General features: G+C 35.7%; 1 protein-coding gene across 1 annotated transcript in view; it reads right to left on the bottom strand.

The window, feature by feature from the left end:
- The window catches only part of LOC127418383 (TSC22 domain family protein 3-like), a 31,290-nt gene extending 25,943 nt beyond the window's left edge, over positions 1-5,347 (bottom strand). The window contains exon 1 of the mRNA XM_051659028.1: positions 4,634-5,347. Within this exon, the coding sequence (XP_051514988.1) occupies positions 4,634-4,947 (314 nt within the window). The 5' untranslated portion in view covers positions 4,948-5,347. The remainder of the gene's footprint in view (positions 1-4,633) is intronic.
- Positions 5,348-15,814: the final 10,467 nt, after the last annotated feature.

Below are 15,814 nucleotides of genomic sequence, written 5' to 3'. Positions count from 1 at the left end.
ATCTCACTTTGGGACAGAGGATTGAGAACGAACAGTTCTGAATTTTGGCTTTTTTTTTTTTTTTTGTCAATCAGACGGTTTGGTCAGTGAGGAGGGATATTGGGTCAGTCTCTGGGCAAGGCTTGCATCATTTTGTGAAATGTTTCACTTGAAAACAAGGGCGTAGCCAGGAAATGAAAACAAAATACGTAAATATCATATACGAAAGCTGAAATAAATGTGTTACATGTATGGTGTCTGGGTGAGACCCAAAATTACATGTTTGAAGCCTCTCATCCAATGAACTCTTTTCTCCCCAAAAATATCATGATACAAGAATCTGCCATAGACTCCAATTGAAGCACATCTTCAATAGCTCTCTATGGGCCATGTGTCCACTAACTTCAGTAGGGCATATTCATAAAAAAAAAAAATAAAAAAAAAACATGGATTGCATTACTTGAATGGATAGCTCGAAAGTGATGTGTGAAATGTTACACTTTTATTTACTAAAATATGTAAATGACCAAAGAGTGATATGTAATTTATATACAGTAGATCAAATATATAATGCAAAGACATTAATCACTTTTTAGGTGTGGCTTAAGTGCCCAAATACTTTTTGGGGCCATTGCACGTCATCTCAAATGGGGCCTAACCTAGAAATCTGGCATAGTGTCTTTTCATCAAGTTTGGGAGGGACTTTAGCATGTTTTGCATAATCTGCATTTGTATTTTGGGTGTGATTACATTAGAAAATGTCCTGGGTGTCCTGGGAGTTTATGTGTCATACATTTAATTTTGCACAATTGAATCTCCTTATTTTTAATTTTGTTTAAAATATTAACCAAACACAGTCATTTCCATCAGAAAGGCAACAGAAACACACCTTTCTTTTAAAATCCCATAGACAATTCCCAAACACTGGCTCCAAGACATTGTAGCGCAATATTATAATTAGCTGCCCAGCTCCGCTTGTCTGGGTCTATGCCTATGCATGCTTGGAATTTTCAATTGCCTCTCTGCATATCAAGTAATTAGACTGGCATTTTAGAAAAATGTCAGAGAGTATAGCAAACAGGACTTGCTGGCAAGACCTCTGTTACTTCGTATCCTAAATTCAAACAGACTCACCTTCCTTATCATTGTTCCTATCAATAACACAGTGTTCCATTTTCCATATATCAAGAACCTTTGTGTGAAGAAAAAAAATCAATATTGAGTCTGTACGGATTGATAAAGTATGAAATGTGAAATATTATTTAAGGAGAACAAAGAAAACATATGCCCAAGTCATTATAGTGTTAATATTTGAAGTATGCTGAGAGTATCCAATAGCAAAGAGTAGGCCAACAAAATACAGAATTCCCTTTCCTTTCATGGAATGCAAGTACAGGCTAGTATTCAGACTGACAATGGTTATTTGATGGTATTAGATCAGAGGACTCTTGAAACAGTGGATTTAGTAACTGAGACTGTGAAGTCTTACAGTAGTGGGCCATTGGTCAGAGACTAATTGCTCATGTTTACATACTGACATACTGCTCATAAAGAAAAGCTAATTATGTAAACTGTAACCTTTCACTGCCACGTATAAAATTGAGGACACCCTATAAAGTAGATTAAACATTAACTGGCACACTAGGAGTCTTAAAAAAGGGAAAGAGGTAGGCCAATATTGTTGTAATGTTGGGTGCTTGGAGAGGAAGAGAGGAGATGCAGGAATTGATACCTTTCAATCTTTTAATAGTAAACAAAGAAAGCAATGCTATAATGTAATTATGCTATGTTACGTTTTGTTTTAAATGTTGTTTTAAACTTTTCAGGGAATCAACATATGAATAGCTACTTTTAGTTTTTCTGTATATTAAGCTGGGATAGGAGAAAGACTTTTAACATTTCAAAAATTGCACACCTCAGCTGTAACTCAGATAGTGAAATCAGATGCAAAACAACAACTTTAGTGTATTTTGAGAATCAGAACATTCATGTATAAGTAGCCAAGAGGAGAAATTTCATGACATATAACTCTAGTCATAAATTAACGTGGCCCCTTTAAGAACCAGAGTTTTGCGACACCTGCTTTCTGGCACTCTTGTGTTGCGCATGTGTGCTGGTTAGAAACATGAGAACGTATATTGTGCAAGAGAGCTCCCAGTTTTGTTCACTGGTTAAGAATTATTGGGTAAACATCACATTTTACACAAAGTGCTTATAAATTGCATTAAATAGGTGTTCAGAATAGTCATATTTTAAAATTGAGTGTTTGTTATGGATAATTTTTGAAGGATGCATATGGATTTCATGTGTGGAGATGTAAATTTAGTATTAATCATACTTCACTTAAATGATTTACAGGCCAGAGTGTTTTCCAGTTTAGTGAATAAGTATAATTCATGTTATATGTGAAAATATGAGTGGTATTTTTTAAACCGTTATACATGTCCTTAAAGCCTGATAAAAAAAAATAAGCAAAATACTTTGAGTGATTTTAGCATGTGTTAAATGCATAAAATGCTTTGAGTGATTTAAGCAAGTACTTAAATGTATAAAATGCTGTGAATGACATAAGCATGTATTAAAATGATGTATGCTGAAGCATATGGGTAGGCTTATGCTCTGTTTGTATTTTCATTTAACATTAGCCTCTACCGTATTTTGTTGTACCATATTTCATTTCCGTTTTTCATTTTTCATTTTTTCCTTTCTATTGTGTTTCATTGTACTGAAATGTATCATTCTTTTTTTAAATACAGCCCATCATCCACTTTTTTTTTTTTTTTTTTTTTTTAACAGCCATCAGATTAAACCCCCAAAAAATAGTTTTATATCCTGTGTAGATTATTTTCAACCCACCGGCTACATATAGGATTTCATAGAAAACTATAAATATACTGTAAATGGTTAACTTAATTAACTTAAGTCTGATTACACCATATTTAGATCAAACCACAATTCACCAGGGTTATTTAAATAGTTGTCCATTTGTGTTTTGTATATTCACTCTTCTAAATGCAGTAGCTTGAGATGTAGGACTATTACTGGAGGATGCTATGGCAACTCCCTTTTTGACATCCAATATATCTTATTACAATGTTATGTCATACTCATTTCATTAGTCATTATGATTATTTTTCTTTTCATTCACAATAGCTGTTTTATATATGAATTTTACATCCCCAAGTAAAGTAAAAATAATTTGCTGACTTAACATTTTGAGCTGATGTTTAGGTTGAATGGTTGTCAGCCAATTTTACTTCTTTTGTCAGATCTTGAGATAGTAATTTGAAAAGCAATGTGATCTTGTTATCAGAGAAAAATGTCAACGTCACCTAAGACAGTATGACTGGCTAGCTAGCTATTTATATTTAACCAATATCTCTGCAAGGTTGGCATAAAATCACAGATTTCCAAGCAAGTGAAACCCAAAGGGTGCTGTGTTATGATAACAATGCATTCTTATCATCTGGCTGCAAGCATCAATTGGTTACAGATCAATTCCCTCTTACCTGGCTTCAGCTGACCATTTTGCTAGTAGATCTCAATTCTAATTCTCCTGCAGACTAAACATTTCAAACACTATCTGACTTCTCAAAATATCCTGGTGTCCATATATGTTTCGTTTCTGTTTAGGGAGCAAGTTTTCATGGGAAAATGTGCAGTGAGCTTGATCCTGATTAGACACAACTGCCAAATACCGGTCATCTTATTCCAAAATTCAACATTATGTATACAATCTGAAAGCAACTAGATTCAGGCAAATGTTTACAGTTTATGGGATTTCTCATTGAAATCTGTTTTGGAAACTGCTGTGATCATTAAATATTACAGATATGTAGGAATTTGTTCAGCTATGGGGTGAAAGACCATGACAGCATGGTATGTAAATTGCCCATAGTTTAAGAGAACATGTGTTTTGCTCCAATTGACTGAACGAAGGAGACAAGTAAGTTTGGATTGGATGAAAATAAAATCCATGTGTACTTTCTGCACCAAGCAAAAGTATATGCATAAAAATCGTTGGATGGATGTTGAGTTGATGCGTTGAATTGGGACTGAAGGGTGCATTTAAGGTGGACTTACTCAAGATCCTCTTAAGTTTGCGCAAAGGCATGTTCTTCATACTAGTCCACACATTCCTGAAACCCTACTGAGTCTGTGAGCCACCTAGTTCCTAAATAACATAGTTGAAAAGGGCTACATTTAAAGTCATGGCCTTTCATGTTGTTTTGATCACCATACAGTACATCAAGAAGTGCAAATAAGGGGAAGCATTCAGTGCTTAAATTGAGGTTGTGTAACATTTCTTAGTGTTGCCGCGTGGTTGGCAATGAATAAGTGCTAATAAGTAATTCATTAATTAATACATCTTAAGCCCATTAAAATGAGATTACAGATTTGGTTCAATGAGTTAATAACAAAGTTTTATTATGGAGCTAAAATCTTGCTCACAAGGTTTTTAGAATTACATAAGTTAAAAACCACTGAATGTTCCTGGCATCAAAAGCTCCTAACACTTTTAGCTTTGGTCATTAACTTGCAATCAAGGCCGCTGTGGAGCCTTTTAAGGTTTTTATGGCCTGAGCTAGGTGTGTGTGTGTGCAAAATTGTTTGCCAGAGCAGGTGTGTATATTCAAGCATGTTTTTCACATACCTGTGGAAGAACAGCAGAATGGATAGCATCGTTTGGTCAATGTTGCTGTTGCAGATGCCCTCATTGAGCAGGTAGCATGGGTCTCGGACCACCGACTCCAGGGAGTCCTGTCTCATGATGTTGTTCAGCTTATCTGTGTTGAGGTTCTGAAAGTGAAGCTGGTCCCGTAGCTGTCTGAAGTGGTTGATCGAAGTGGGACTGCCCAGACTTGTGTGGCCCGGCTGGCCCGACTCAGGCTCGCAGCCATTGGCCAGATCCAGACAGCAGCTGCAGCAGTCCAAGCCGATGGGCGAGCGGCACTCCTCGTTTGACATCAGGGCGAAGCTGGCAGGTGAAGCTCCTTGCACACACCTAAGGGAGACAGGGAGAAAGTAGTGCTGGCAGGTCCTCCTTCACCTGCTCTCAGCACACACCACACCTGAATGTGGGTTTGTGATCTTAAGAGCAAAACTCTCTCTCAAGTTCTGAGAAGACCACCTTCTGAGTGCTTCTGTTCAAGTGTCCCAGGTGCGACGGGAGAAGCTGATGTTAGTTGATCCTTCTCGACTGTGCGTGCCAGAGTGTGTGTGTGAGTGTGTGCACATGGAACGCCGGTTTTTATGTTGCAATGATGCAGCGGGAATGTTTGAAAGAAAAACCAGAAGCTTCTTGTGTTTTTTTTTTCCTTCTCGCTGTCCCCAGCCCTGCACTTTTCCCTGCCCCTGTGTGTGTGTATACAGTGCAGACAGTGAGAGGGAGAGGCGGAGGAGAAGGTTGAAAAGTGGGAGGGGGAAATCCTCTGATTGGTCAAACATTCTGATCAGTTCACAGAAAGGCCCCTCCCATTTTCCTCTTACACTGACAATCTCGAACTTGACATCACAATTAGAGGAGGCGCAAAGTCAGAAAGGGAGTAAAGAAGCATAAAGCATGCTTTTTAACATGTGCACCTCAGTGCTGCCAGGAGCGGAACACTGAGCAAGAGCAAACTCATAGTACGTCTCCTGTTTATTTCACGGAATCAAACACAAAAACATTTTTCCTCATCGGTTTGGTCTTCCATTTCCTTAGGCTATTCAATTTTGACATGACTCCTTTTCTTTGCATGCTGTTGGCACAAGTAATGCTTGTGTGCAGTGTTTCGTGTCTCATGATTAATCTCTAAAATGTATCTATGAATTGTGTTTGCTTTGAAGCAGATATTTCTTTCCTTTTTAAGAAGAGAGAATTTTGGCACAGATGCCAATATCTCTATGGAAAAATGAAAGCAAAATAATGTATGTTTAAAGAGCATAATTAGTTAATGATTAAATGCCAGTAATCCAGTTATCTTGTCTATTAAACTCCACTGTTAAGGGAAGGTTTGAACTTTTTGTGAATTGACTCAGATTGAGAACTTACTCCGTAAATAGGATTCCTATCATATTAAAAAAACACGATAAAGGAAAAATGCTGACGTAACATTTACAGAAAACTGCAAATCTTTCAGTGGTCAATAAATTCTCAGAAACCACAAATACTTTCCAATGTTCAACTGATATCTACACCCAGGGGCATAGCAGTCATTTTAAAAGTGGGGGGGACACAGCTGTCATTAGGTGGCACGCACAGAACCAACACTTACAGTGCAGTATTAATATATTACAGTGTATGATATAAGTATTGTATTAATATATACGTATTATTTACTTTTAATATTTGTAGTATTTTAAAGATTCAAATATTGCAAAATAATTGCAAAATTAGCTGGCTCGAGTGATTTGACTGCGTTCACCAAAATTCGTTCAGATCCATTTAATGATTCAGTGACCATTTCTGGTGATGCCAGAAGGTGGTGACAAATGAGTGTCTTGTGTGAAATGAGTTAGTCACTGAATCAGTGATCGAAAGAAAAATTGAATCCTTTAAAATTTGTATGTCTATAGACCTAAAAAAAGAAACTTTAGTAAAGGGGTGGTTGGGCTGTACGATCTCCGTCGGACTGGGTGTGTTTGCGTGTGTAAATATTATTGAAAATATTTGTAGCCCTGTGTTACGCTTTCATGCTTAATTAATACATTCATGACACTTTTATGAATGGAGTAGCTAGGACTATTACTGTATCAAAATATTAGGCTTCATAAAATGTTATTAAATAATTTTTTATTCATAATTATTTTCCAAAATAAGCTAAAGACAAAAATATAAATGGTGGAATAAATTTGCACTATACTGGAAAATGTATCCCCAAAAACATTTTTAATTGGTTCAAAAACTTAATTGTGGATAAGAAATAAATGTGATACATTGTGTTGAACAGAAGAATGCACAACTGTATGAAGATCTTTTCCAAACATTCTTTGTATTTATGAAGTACAGGGAGGTCTGGTTAATATTTAAAAAAAGAAAAATAATAGTGTTGCTATGTTAATTATTGAGCCAATATGAATAAAGGATAATATCATGTCTGACTTTATGCAAACTAACACAAACAGACGGTAGTAGATTGCTGATTATGTGCAGGCTAATAGATTTTCATATCAGCACAGGAACATTTACAGAACCAGCAACTGAAATATAAATGAAATCTGTCATCTCTACAGGCAGATAAGTCTGATATTAAAACCAAGCAGGCTCACAGAATTCAAAACGTAATAGCATGTAACACATTAAGTACAAATAATGATCGTGAGTAAATGTGTTGTACAGTATCACCTACCTTTCCAAGTGTGTTCTCCAAAGATTCCAAAATATGCATAATATATCATAATTGGGGAAGAAAAGAATGACAAATAGATTATTTTGCTTATATAGGCAAGCGCAATTATGAACAATGTGGCAGAAATCCGAACTAAACTTTCTTAATTTAAAGTGTGCATTCGTTTCCTCAGCCATGCACACCGCGTCTGTTGCGAGTGCACGTGTAAAGTATGACAGCCTTTTTACACCCCTACAAACTATTATTATGTGTAAAAAAAAAAAATGTGGGTGTGCAAGCTTTCAATTTGGGTGGCATTTGCACACCCTAGAACACCCGTGACTATGATTCTGCTCCATCCGAGGGGCACCGCAGCAAAAAGGTAGGGGATCGAACCCTTAGAGTCACCCCCTCTGCATGTACATTACAGTACATTATTAAAGGAATATTCCGGATTCAATAAATCAAGTTAAGCTCAGTCAACAGCATTTGTTGCATAATGTTGATTACCACAAAAAAATAATAATTTCAACTTGTCTCTCCTTTTATAAAAAAATGCAAAAATAAAAAATAGCAAAATCTGGGTCACAATGGAAGTGAATGGGGCCAGTCTGTAAACGTTAAAATACAATTCTGTCTGTAAAATGTTAAAATTTCAAAAATATAGCCATAAGAAGTAAACAATATGCATATTAACATGATTTTTGTGCAATAAATCGCTTACTAACTTGTTTAAGTAATTTCCAATTTTACAGTTTTGATGCTATGACAACATAACACCATAGACCTTGAAGCCTGAAACCCTAAAACAACTGTAAATATTAGATTAATTAAATAACTTTAAAAAATCTAATTATTTATTTAAAAAATCAAATAATACACAAGTTTTAACAAGTTTTATAAGTTTAATTGGCAGCATTCCCTTTTTTATTTTTGCCTTTTTTTAATGAAAAGTCAAAATAATTTTTTGTGGTAATCAACATAACATTTGACATTGTAACATTTGTATGGTAACGCTTGTATTGAACCCAGAATATTCATGCATACAGTTGCAGTCGAAATTATTCAACCCCCCCCCCCCGAGACAGTAAGGATTTACAAAGGTAAGGTTTTCTGATGACCCAGAATTTTTAAACTTTACATCTATATCAGTTGTGACACATTCAAAGTCATAGTGTGAATATATAACCTAATATTTCTAAATAGCAGGATTTTTTTTTAAATACAGCCATGTCATAATTATTCAACCCCTATTGCATGTAGCTGTTTCTTAAATATGTAAGGCTACACAAGTAATTGTTTTAAAACAAAATTAAGTCATCAATCTGCAATGGCACTTATTTAAGTTTTAAAATGTAAGTTTAGCGTTGTAAGCAAAAATGTATTTCTATGCAAAAAATGCAATTAAAAATAAGCTGTCTCAAAAGCTAATAGAGGAAATTATTTCATTACACAAGAAAGGTCAAAGCACATTTCCAAGGCACTTCAATTTCCAATACACAAAGTTGGCAGCACCATTGATACATTTTTTTTAAATATGGTACAACAGCAACCTTCTTGGGGTGTGGAAGAAAGCAAAACTTCACCAAGGGAAATGTTGACTTGAATATTCAAGAAGTAATAAGGAAAGACCTGTGGAGTCCTGGAAGAAGCTTTTATAGACGTATGACACTAAACTGAAAATGTGTTTTAGACCCATGGGTCAGCAGTACATCTGGAGTAAGATGACAAGGTGATGACAAGAACGACACCATCCCCACAGTCAAGCATGGAGGTAGGTCAGTCCTTTTATGGGGGTGTTTTGTGGCTGCAGGAAACGGCTATCCTGACTATGTGACTGACACCATGGGTTCTTTCAGGTATCAGGCCATTTTGGCATGAAAAATGTGATGCCTTCAGTGTGTAAATTGAAGCTCGGTGATCACTGGACTTTCCAGCAAGACAATAACACCAAGGATACATCCAAGTTGTCCAAAATCTGGTTCAGGGATAGGTCGTGGAATGTCCTTAAATGGCCCTTTCAGTCCATCATTAAAATCCCATTGCAAACCTTTGTTGGGATTTCAAGTAAGCAGTGGCAGCACAGAAACCAAAGAATGTCAATGAGCTGGAAGCTTTTGCTCATGAGAAATGTGTAAAAATTCTAATAGAGAGGTGTCCAAAGCCTGAGAAAACTTACCTGAAACATTTATTTGCTGTTATTAAGGATAAAAGATGCTCCACAAATGATTGACTTTGGGGGTTGAATATTTTTGACGACATTTGTGGAGAGAATTAGTTTTTTTTATTTTAAAATTTGGGTAAACTGAACTCTTTGTTCTCAAAATCACTCAAATGTGTACTAAAAACTTACTTTGTTTACTGAGGTTTTAGTTGATGTGTTTTAATTCACATCACCAGAATGTATTGCTGGTCAGGGGGGTTGAATAATTTTGATTGCAACTGCATTTGCTATGATGCTTGCGTCATTATAAATGTACAGATTTTATACAATTGTAAGTTTCTTAACTTTAGCTTTGTTTGAAGTTAAATAAAAATACATTTTTATATAATTAATATTTTCAAAAATGTGTTTGAGATCAAGCAATAAATAGTGAACCCCTGCAGTATCAGCACAAGCCCCCTGTTGAAGACCCTGTGTATGTATATTCTGTTTATTCTAGAAAATTAAATTGCTGTATGTTTTTCTAGTGCATGTTAACCTGGTTGAAAAATTTAAAACTTCACACTACACCTCAGTTGTAGATTTACACCTTTGAAGAAACTTCATCAACACAACAAATCATAATTATGTATGTGTACTCTTTTCTTTTTTTCTCCCCTTTTACTCCCCAATTTGGAATGCCCAATTCCCAGTGCGCTCTAAGTCCTCATGGTGGCGTAGTGACTCGCCTCAATCTGGGTGGTGGAAGACAAATCTCAGTTGCCTCCGCATTTGAGACTGTCAATCCACACATCATATCACATGGCTTGTTGCGCATGTTACCACGGAGACATAGCTCATGTGGAGGCTTCACACAATTTCCTGCAGCATCCACGCACGTCACCACGTGCCCCACCGAGAGCGAACCACTTTATAGCGACCATGAGGAGGTTACCCCATGTGACTCTACCTTACCTAACAACCGGGCCAATTTGGTTGCTTAGGAGACCTGGCTGGAGTCACTCAGCACACCCTGGATTCAAACTCGTGACTCCAGGTGTGGTAGTCAGCGTCTTTACTCGCTGAGCTACCCAGGCTCCCTTTGTACATGTACTCTTACATTATTTATGATGGCTGTAGAAAATGTAATATAAATGGTCTCTTTGAGTGTTACCTAACACGTACACAAAAAAGCACCTTCTGTACTTCCCTGTACTGTATTTCTCCTCACAGGTAGAGCGTTTCTGTTGTAAATATATGGATGCATGGTTTGGCAAAAGTCAAACTGATCAAATTCAGTGTTGTTTTTTGATCCAGTTTATGCCAATCCCTAAGATCACTAGGGTAACATGCTTTTAGTTGTTCAAAACAGTCCTTTGCACGGGATTATGGGTGTATTTCCATTATCACTACTTAGATATTAATTAAATCAATTAAAACTGCAGGAGACTGAAGCTGATGTCAAAGAACTCTGTATGAGTCATGCAACTGTCTTGTCACGAGAGCAGAGATGTAAACATGTTTAAGGTAAAAGATGTTGCTTCATGGTAATCTTGCATTGATTAATCAAGGAAATCTTGCATTGATTAATCCAAACCCTTGTTGTGTGCCATAATACTGGTCAGCAGTCAACTTCTCCTTATCACCTCCTTATCTAGTCAATAGTCCGCTCTTAACAAACTAAAATGACCAGATGAAGTCATCTGCCTGTTTTTCATTGTGTGAATGACACATAATAGATCAATAAGCTCTTAAGTGAAAGCTATCTTCCTTCTTAGTATTTACTCAGCTGCTTTTTTCTTTGTCAGTAAAAAAACTGACTTTCACATTTAACACATTTTCTTTCCAGTGTTTTATACCAATATATTAAGAATCTCAACCACACATACTAATAAATGTATACCTAAAATGCAAATCGCTTTGGATAAAAGCCTGCCAAATGCAATAACAAAACGTTAGCCATTACCTATTCCCAATATAGCATAACATCTAATGCCTTATTGCTAACATATCTGTAAGATGGCAGTCATTTTAGACATGAAATAGCTCACATTATATGTTTTAATTTTTTGTCTTAATAATCTTTAGAGCTCTTTTGCTGCTAAGAATTTTTCTGCTGGCTTTAAGATGGAAAAACTGATGTAAAAAAAAAAGAAAGAAAGAAAAGAAAAGTTTTGCTGCCACCTTTTGGAGTAAAACTTCAGTTAAATTTTAGGGTAAATTTTAGCCCAGCCAAAATTGTGAATTCTGTCATCATTTACTTACCATCATGTTGTTCCAAACCCTCTGAAAATGAAAGGGAATGGTGACTGAGGCTAACATTGTCTCCTGTTGTGTTCCACAGAGGAAAGAAAGACACTGGAACAACAAAAGGGTGAGTAAATGATGATGATTATTATTATTTGTGTGTGTGTGTGTGTGGGTGTGTGTGTGGGTGTGTGTGTGTGTGTGTGTGTGTGTGTGTGTGTGCGTGTGTGTGTGTGTGAACTATCCAGTTAGTTTTTCCTGTATTCATGGTTAAAAATGTGTTCTTTACAAGCAGTGAAAGTTCATACAATACCTCATTGCTACAACAAAGCCAAGGCCTTACAATAGTAGGTTACAACAGGGCTAAAGGCACATCTTAAGGAAAATTAGCATTTTTTCTGGTCACAAAATGTATCAAGTATTGAATTGTATTGAATATTGTTGGAGCAACATGGTTTGTGTGAAAAGAAATAGGAACAGCAAGTTGTTTTTAATAAAATTCATAAAACATTTATTTATTATTTTTTTTAAAAGGTGACGAGGGAGTCTTTTACCCCAAACCTGGGGTATAAGGCTCCCTCACTTGGGGTAAAAGGCCCCCAGGGGGTTTATATTGATATAGTATAGATACCGGGGCAACAGTTATTATAGGGCACAATTTGTAAACTTATGTAAATACTTTAGAGACAACAAGATGCTTTTTTGAGTATCAAATAAAGATAATGCTTATTTAAAATAACCATTTCAAAAAAGGTTGCCAAAAGGTTAAAAAATAAAAATAAATAGGGGCCTTTGGCCCCTGCATCAGGGGGCTTTTTACCCCAAATACTATCACTTATTGGACAGTGATTAATTTTATATATATATATATAAATAATAATGTTGAACAAAATTGAAAATGGCAAATAAGTATTTTGTATAGCTACATCAATTTGCAACATTTTAAAAATGATTAAATGTTAGATCAAATTACCTCAAAATCAAACATTAGACAATACAAGCAATGATCTCATAGATCAGGAAAATTTTGCAGTGCATAGTGATATTTAGTGATTTGTGAGAAAATAAAATCAAAGGAGCCTTTTACCACGGGAAGCCTTTAGCCCTGTTGTACCCTATTCCATGCCAAAAAAATATATAATTAAATTAAATTATGATCTACAAAGTAATAGTGCAATATATGAAAATACTGTGTAAATAAATAAGTACCTCCATATTTCTGAGTCAACCATCCATATAATATATTTTGCACCAAATATCAATACTTCCGTTTGTAACGTCAACATGATATTAATGAGTAAAAACAGAGTAATGTTTAAGAAGAAATGCTGTTTGGAATTGTAGAGTCCCATAACACATTTTGGAGAGATTTGTGGGAACAGCACCTCTGAATCCTTTATTTATTTCTATTAATGAAGTATCCACATAATCATATTCACTTTAAATCATTTAATTATAACAGATCTATTTTGTGGAAGCAAAACAGTATTTTTACTCCTAAACTACAGGAGGAGTGATGGCTCCTCTAATCAGTGTTACAATCTATGTCACTAAGCATTATACAATCTATTCATGGTTAAAATGATCCATGCTAGTAGGGTAGTGAATGATGGATAGCACTGCTTTAGTATCTTGAATCTGATCCAGGTTTTGCTGATCTAATCTTTTTCCAGTCTCGTTCAGACAGAACCTCTCGCCACAGCTAGATGACATTGCGTTGTAGATAAAAATGTGGGTCCCCGTGTAAGCCACCTCCAAATGAGATGCAATCCATCACAAGGTGTATTTCATTTGGGTTTGTGGCCAAATAAAGCTTTGATGTAATTAATAAATAAATAAAAGAAGATAAATTAATTTAAGTTTTCTGTTCCTCACGGCTGTGCATTACTGCCATGAATGCAACAGTCATTCAAGTAGCAGTTAACTATTTAATGTTTTACTCAAATGGCTATCAACCCTGATATTAAAATCTCTTTCTTGACTCATTATTTGATCGGTTTGCTTTGGATATATATTTTTTAAAGTATTTATTTTATTTTATTTTCATTTTTTTTCTTCACAAAATTGGTTTAAAAGTGCAAATAACTATATTGTTTTAACTGCATATCACTCAGGGGTTTTCTTACCCTGCTTAGCTAATATTTTCTGTCTATGAAAAATGTCCTAAAACGATATTATAAATATTAACCTTTATTGTTGTTTCCAGGGAATTGTGGTCATTTTTAAATAGTTTAAATATGGATTTAATTTTCTTCCTTGAGTAAAAAGGCTGCCTAATAATAACTTTATTAAGTGCATGCAATTTTTTCATGTTTGGCCTGCACTAATCAAATCAAGCACTAGATGTCGCTCTATCCCCTTGCATTAACTTTACTTCAAGTGAGCTCATCATAGGACACGTCAACTGTAAATGTTTCCCAGCTGACAGAAGAATCAAGTGTAGTTCTGGTGTCCTACATTTCAATATATATATATATATGTATATATATATATATATATATATATATATATATATATATATATACACACAATACATAAATTGTTTATTTTTATTATTATTATTTTTACATTGATATATTACAAATTTACATCAGACCTTGTTGGGGGCAAATCCAAAACACTTTCTAACAAAAGAACGCAGAAAAGTATTCACATGCAGTGATGCATTTGCCTCAGGCTCAAAGCAAGTGATTAATTCTGCACATCTTGTCATGGAAGGCCATCTCCATTAGAGGAGCAAATGTGAATTGAGTCCTCAGAGACATCCAGCATCTGTTCAGTTACAGATTTATGTAGTCCACTCAAACACATCACCCCATCTTTTTCTGATACCAGACAGAAAATTTGTGAAATCTCTTAAAGGAATAATGGTTCACCCCAAAAATGTTTTTTTTTTTTTTTTGTCATCATTTACTCACCCTCGTGTTGTTCCAAACCTTTATGACTGCCTCTCTTCTCTTGAACACTAAAGGAGATGTTAGGGACATCCTCAGTAACCATCCACTTTGATGGTATTTAAAAAAATATGCAGTGAAAGTGAATGGTGACTGAGACTAAAGGCCCAGTTGTACTTTGTTATTGTTCATACCGGATCATGCCCGGTCATTCATGTTGCCTTTCAAGTATACTCTTCTGACCGCGAACGACTATGAATGCACTAAGACGCATACGCATTTTAACTGCTTTGTGATACTGTTTTAGAACAGTCAATGGCAGGTGCATGCGCATGTGCCGACGATGCTCCAAGATGAGGACTGTCCACGTGACAAGAAAATCTGGGCCATGCACGGACAGTCCGCATGGACTGTACTGATGACGGAATTTGCGCCACGCATACTTGTGCGTGGATCACCAGCGTGGACAAACAAAGAATACTTTGGCTTTAACATCTCTTTTTGTGTTCCACCAAAGAAAGTCATGCAGGTTTGGCACTACATGAGGGTGAGTGAATAATGACAGAATTTTCGTATCATAGAATGATAAACAAATATGAATCCACCACCTCAAACTTGGCTGAGATAAAATTTATTTATTTAAACAGAGTGCTCTTAGCAAAACTAGATTATGCCACTGTGCTAAATTCTTATGGCAGAATATCAATGAGTTTAGCCAGCATTAGCTAGCATTAGCATTCATGCTCAATCCACAGGGGTAAACAAAGACCTCAGTCACAATGTTCCATCTATTGTCCAGCTTTTGGAATTGCATTCTAAAATAAAAATATATATATATAACATATAAATAGTATATAATGTAGTACTTCAAAGCAAATGATATGTATTCGCTCTTGTTTTTGTTTTGTTTTTTTCAAGTCCAGAGAGCCCAGTTTGAGGATTGTGCATGCTTTTGCACCTGAAGCTTTGAGTTGGGCCTTGACCAGCAAGCTATAAGACTGATTTCAGCTCAGTCAGTGGATATCCTCCAGGGAAAACCTGCTGTGTCTTCTCAAAATTAAATTGCTGTCAAGCATCTGACTGAGGTCAAGGTTCCTGTCAGATCTGAGATGTGATCTGAGCCTTCACACTCCTTTTTTGACATGTTTGAGGCCAGTCATTGATGATTCTTATTGACACCCTGAAATATAGTGTATAATCCACATAAACCTTTCATATCACACAATACCCAAAGCGTTCAT

The sequence above is a fragment of the Myxocyprinus asiaticus genome, chromosome 27 (genome assembly GCF_019703515.2).
Source record: "Myxocyprinus asiaticus isolate MX2 ecotype Aquarium Trade chromosome 27, UBuf_Myxa_2, whole genome shotgun sequence".
Classification (NCBI taxonomy): domain Eukaryota; kingdom Metazoa; phylum Chordata; class Actinopteri; order Cypriniformes; family Catostomidae; genus Myxocyprinus; species Myxocyprinus asiaticus.
The sequence above is the reverse complement of the archived record's forward strand: the minus strand, read 5'-3'. Positions and strand labels throughout refer to the sequence as shown.